The following is a 5965-nucleotide window of genomic DNA, read 5'->3' on the forward strand; positions in this document are numbered from 1 at the left end:
GGCTTCGGTTCACCGCTGCGTTAGGCCGCTCCCATACTTCTCTCCATTTCTCGAGTCTTCATCTCTCGAGCGTCTCCAGCGGCTCCAGGACACCGCTGCACAAGGCCGCTGCCACACTTTGTCTCCATTTCTCCAGCGCTTGCAGCGGCTTATCGATGGGCCAAAAGGCCGCTGGGACGTCACGAGGCCGCTGGGACACTTAACCTCTGCGTCTCTTTTTCGAGAATCACCAATTTTGCTTCCAAACCATCTCTAGATGCTCCCAAGTCACCATTTCAAATCTCCATCACCTAATAAGGACATATGTAATGCAATGCAACCTAAATATATCTAAATTTTATCCTAAATGATCAACATGTGCAAGAATGAATGGTTAAAACAATGCAAATTAAGAAGACATCAATGAGTTTGGATGGTTTGAGATCCATCATCTAAACATCCGCGATGACGTGGCAGTTTGATTGGTGGGGAATATTTTGTCCTATGTGGCACTCTTAAGAAACCTCAAAATTAGTTGATTTATATAGTAGTGATGATATTAACATATACTTATGAACACTAATGAAAAATATTTTTGTGAAGAAACTATTATCGAAATAACAATTTCAAAACTGGTCTACAACTGTCAGTTAACCCAATCTATCATATATAATAGTTTAAAAATGTAAATTCAGTAAAAACATAATAATCTATGGACATAAAATAAGAATTACATCTCATATTAAAAATCCATATATCCCGTAGAATATACATTCTACATTTAATTCTATGTTCTAAAAGATGTCAGAAAAACTTATATTATCCACCGGTCTACCATTTACTAATATTTACATTCTATAGTCATGTTTTTAACGTATAGATCCAAATATTAAAATTTTACTTATTCATGTGCTATTAGAAGTAACTTTTATCCATCATTACACAAACTTCAAGCTTCATTTATGATAAGCTCTAATCTTTCAACAAATGTTCTTAATAATCAGTTTGTTCATTCACATGAAACAAGGAGTATGTATCAATCTTTCAAGGGAACTGCATCCAGTTTGATGACAACTCGAACGAGACCACATTTAATCAAACTGAGATAGAAGACTGGGTGACTCAATCTCTGCACGGTCACAAGAAATACATGGATTCAAAAAGTATCTTACAATAACAGTAGTTCTTCTATTGATTCAAGAACATTTGGTAGAGAAAGTGATCAAAAGTTTTCTCGACAACCCGATTCTGAAACAACATGACACAACTGTAGAGGTACCAATTCGTTCACATAGTCATTATCCATCTCTTCTTTGATCTCAAAAAGCCATCGCTGAATTTCCCATTGTCTCATGACTTTTGACAGAATAAAAGCTTCGAAGGATTATTGTAGAAGATCTCAAAGTTTCATCCGAAAAACTCAAATCAGTTTCCTCTTATGGATTTTAGCCGCTGATGTCGATAGAGCGGATTTTGATCTCAGCACTGATTTTTCTCTCTACATATCTTTATATACATGGAAATGATATTTCTTTATCCGCACTACATATAAATATAGTGATAATCATTACAATAACCATGAAATTATTTACACTTTTCATACAATAAACATCACACAAACAAATGGTTTACATGGACATTTTTTAAAATAATATTTTTTTAACACCTGAAGGTTACTCGTCATTCTCATTCTAGACCGAATAAATTATAAACTGGTATTTATCATACATGTATTGGTATATTATTATCTCAAATTAAAATGACGATTTATCTCAAATGAGAAAAAAATAATCTTAGTATCATATATAAATAGTTTTTTCAAGAAGACAAAACTCATTTTTAGTAACGATCCAATGATGTTGGAGGTCCTTTGTTTCATAATTTTTCTCTAAGTAAATTTCATCAACTCTAGCAATCCATGAACGTTTTTGACCACATCGAGGGTCACTGGCTCCTCTGTATGCACGCCATATTATTTGAGAATTTTCGACTTTATGTCCATATCATAAGAGACAGCGCCATACAATTCTTTTTTCTTGTATCTCGCTAAGAAAAATTTGATATTTATCATTAACTTTTACCTCGTGAAGATCATCAACTTCGTTTCTGTTGCGTGAGCAATTAACATTGAGAATACTACCTGGATTGAGTTTATTTTGAAATTCTAAAGTGTTCATGGGGCATACCCCTAGACACTGTGGGAGATTCCGATTATCAATACTACACACAATACCTTCATTCAAACCAAAACACATAGCTATTGCTAGCATAAATATAAGATAATTCATTTTCTTTTACCTAAAATATTTGTTGGAGAGTGATGATTTAATAGACATTGGAGTGCAATATGTTTATCATTTTTTAGTAAAAATGTTATAATATATAATGAAATTTTAAAAAGTAATAAACACATATTTGAACCAATCAAATAGGTGGTCGAAAAGCATTTGAGATCGAGAAATCAGATGAATCAAATAAGATTAGGCCATAACGTTGACTCCAAAAAAAAAAATTAACAAAATCTTTTTAAAAAACTAAAAATACACGTACAATATTTAATCAAATTAATTTTCAAAGAAATTTTTCAATCCTTAATAGTAAAAAATAAAATTTTGACTTGACTGTACAGCACTATGTTTTGAGCATTTTAAATTATTTAATATTTATAATATGTTTAACATTATTATTAAAATTAATATTTAATCTAAACTAGTTAGCTGCAATTTTAATAATTGAATGATCATTATCACATAACAGTACTTCTCATGCCACATACAAGAATTTGTATAGAAAAATGGATTTAACTACACCAAACAATGTCATTAGAGTTGATAGAGACAAGGATAATGGACTTCATGTTTTTCATTTGACATAAATCATTCTTACTGAAAATTAACACGAATGTTACATTGATTTGTGTTTTTATCACTTTTTAACACAAATTACATGTCAATGAAATCAATGAAAGGTATTTAAACTGTATTAAAATTTATGCTCTTCATCTAGAATGAGGAGGTTTAAAATGTGGCAACAAAAGTGAAAACTAGAATTCATGTCACTATTAGACCATTTTCAATGCAATTCTATTTTATCTTTTATAGTTTTTATAATAGGTAATTCTATTGTAGAGTCATATCATTGGAGGAAAAATTAACATATAATAAAATTACTCTATTTTATAGGAAAATATTAAAGAGAAAATAGGATTGGGTTGGAGATGACTCGAGATAAAAAGAATCTATGTCATAATTTATGCTTTCACCAATAAGAAGAAAATAAAGGCCCATGAGCTAGTTATTTGAGCCCAAACCAGCACTATCTGCTTTAAAGCGGATCCAATGAACCCCTAGCCAGTTCCATTTGGCATTAGTAGATTCTTTGTCTAAATACACACCAGAAGTTTTATGAAATATCGTTTGGGAAACATTGTGAAGGGAACATATCATCGAGAAGTGAGTAAGAAAATAAAAATATCAGTCGTAGGGCTTCACCACTCTTGGTCGCATTATCAATTATCGTATGTATAGTTTTGCGTGGTTAGAGAGAAGATAAGGAAACGATAACAACAAAGCTGTCACAAGTCTCTCTGTCTGTCTCTCTCAAAACCAGCCACACCACCTCGACCCCATCACTCACATGCCTTTCTCTATTATTCTTATAGTTCTTTGATTGTTTTATCTAACTTTTTATTTTTCCCTTCGACAAAATAGTTATTTGATTGATTGCATTTGCCCTCTTATAATTTGATCTTACCGAAAACATAGCTGAAAATTGTGAATCATAATTTTTAAAATTAATTTGTGAAAACAATACGAATTTTTTCTTAACAAAATGACTACAACAACAACGACAAGGACATCAAAAGCAAAACTAATGTACAAAGACAGAATGACAAATCCCATCCTATCACTCTTCTCTCTATCTGAATTTTCACTTAACTTCTGAGCCAATCACGTAACGCCGTGTCACAACCAAATCCGAACCCACGTCAGCGTGAGTCACCACGACCCTAGCAAGACCAATGTGATGACGCTGTAAAGTAAGAAGTGGACCAAGTGGTACGGGTACTGAATTAAAGTTGATGAGCCGTTAGAGAATTCGGAAGAGTCAACAGCTAAAGGCATGCCGTCACCGCCGAGAGCACATGACCGTGGCTCACCGTTTTGGCTGAGCATGACGGCTCGGAGGACTGAAGTGACAGTGGGGAAGTAAGCCGTACGGTTCTTAGCGAGAAGCCAAGTGAGACCCATTAGAACACAGTCTTTGTTGTGCATCTTTGTTGTTCTGTTTCTGTCTTCCTTCGATGGGTTTCTTGTCCCTGATGTTTTCTTCGGGTTAAGCTGCAAAATAAACAAAAAGACCACAAGTGTTTGGTCTATGTTAGTTAGGATCTGTTGCTATACTAATGATTAATGATTTTACAAAGTAGAAGCTAGTGGCTAAAACTTTTAGTTATGGTGGGTTGGTGATTAAGATGCACAAGAATGAAATCATATGATGGATGAAAAGAAATGACGCGTGGGGATCACGGAACGTGTAAGAGCGTAATGTGTCAGACTTGTCAGATAGAAAAAGAACAAAAGAGCTAAAGAACAAAAATTTTCCCAAATTACCATCAGACAAGGGTGATGCACAGAGATCAGAAAAGAATCCTAGAACATATGATTCCAAATCTTCTTCACTCACTCACTCACTCATGCAATAAACCCCTGATGTCTATACAACAAAGATCATCATTAAACGGTCTAAGTAAAGTTACCAACTTTGGACTAGACCTTAACTAGATACTAATGCTTTAGATCATCGCCCAATGTTACTCTAATTTTACTTCAAAATGAAATAACTCTAAAAAATAATTAAGTTATATTTGGATTCTACTCAATTTTGAAGTAAAAATGAAATGATAAACAAAAAAATAATTAGAATACTCCATTTTTGAATAAATCTATTTTAATCTTTTTTGAAGTTAAAAATGAAGTAGGACGAAAGTAGTTTTTTTCTGAAAAATAGAATTTAGAGTAGAAGATGAAATAGAGTTAGGGTTGCCCTTATAAAACAGTATTTATCAATTAATCAAAAGAAATAAATTAGATGCAAACACACATCAAGAACACTAAAAGGGCATATAAACAGATTATCAAATGTTAATATCTTTGCAGAAAATTTAGTTATTTTCAATCTAATTCCATATGATCTCCTCAATGACATCATCTAAATGCTACTGAGACTTACCTTATAGAGGCTCTTCAAGCACTTGTTACATCTACTGAGCGGAGAGAATCTATCGCCATTGTTGTTTCTTACACTCAAACAATCAGTCTCTAACCGATCAACACTCTCGTCTCCAACGAGCCTCCCTTCTCCATTCACACTAAACGCCTCGGAACAGCTCAAGTGATGCAACCTTATCCCGCAGTAGCAGTCAACCACGCCGCACGTCTCATTCGGACTCGCCAGCTCGATCCCTCTCCTCCTCAAAGATTTCTCCAAACCATCGACGCAAGTCTCCGAGTCGTCTGGAAGCAAAGGCATATCCTCTTCCGGCGTGGTCGCGGCGGAGGTCGCGTTTCTAACGGCGGAGCTGGGAATGGAACGGCTGAGAGCAGTGGTCGAGTAAGCGGAGTAGAGCCACGCGCCTAGCACGGGGCAGCATTTTCCTTTGTGGAGCTTTTTGCCGGTGCAGGCTGACTTGATTCCGTGGAAGAGGTCGTCTGGTAGATCGAGTGGGCAGCCGGAGAAGTCGGACTGCTCCGGGAAAGCGGGTATGGTGGCGGGTGGGGATGACTTGACCAGGAATGGCTGGACGGTGACCGGGTCTTTGTTTGGTGATGCGGCTGACAGAATGGTGAAGAAGATGATGAGGGAAATGAAAGACGGCGCGTGATGGAACATCGCTGGAAGCGTGGAGACAGAAACACAAAGAAGTGAGGGAGTGGAAGAGAGATGTGTAATAAAATATCACGTATGGGATCTAGTCGAATGGCAA

General features: G+C 35.5%; 1 protein-coding gene across 1 annotated transcript; it reads right to left on the bottom strand.

Moving 5' to 3' along the window:
- Positions 1-3772: 3772 nt before the first annotated feature.
- On the bottom strand, positions 3773-5965 carry LOC106296100 (uncharacterized GPI-anchored protein At4g28100). Its single transcript, XM_013732157.1, has 2 exons — positions 5212-5965; positions 3773-4319 (listed from the first exon to the last, which is right to left on the bottom strand). Exons 1-2 carry the CDS (start codon positions 5869-5871, stop codon positions 3978-3980), a joined length of 1002 nt encoding a protein of 333 aa, XP_013587611.1. The 5' UTR covers positions 5872-5965; the 3' UTR covers positions 3773-3977.

This window comes from Brassica oleracea, chromosome C5 (genome assembly GCF_000695525.1).
Source record: "Brassica oleracea var. oleracea cultivar TO1000 chromosome C5, BOL, whole genome shotgun sequence".
NCBI classification, from domain to species: Eukaryota; Viridiplantae; Streptophyta; class Magnoliopsida; order Brassicales; family Brassicaceae; genus Brassica; species Brassica oleracea.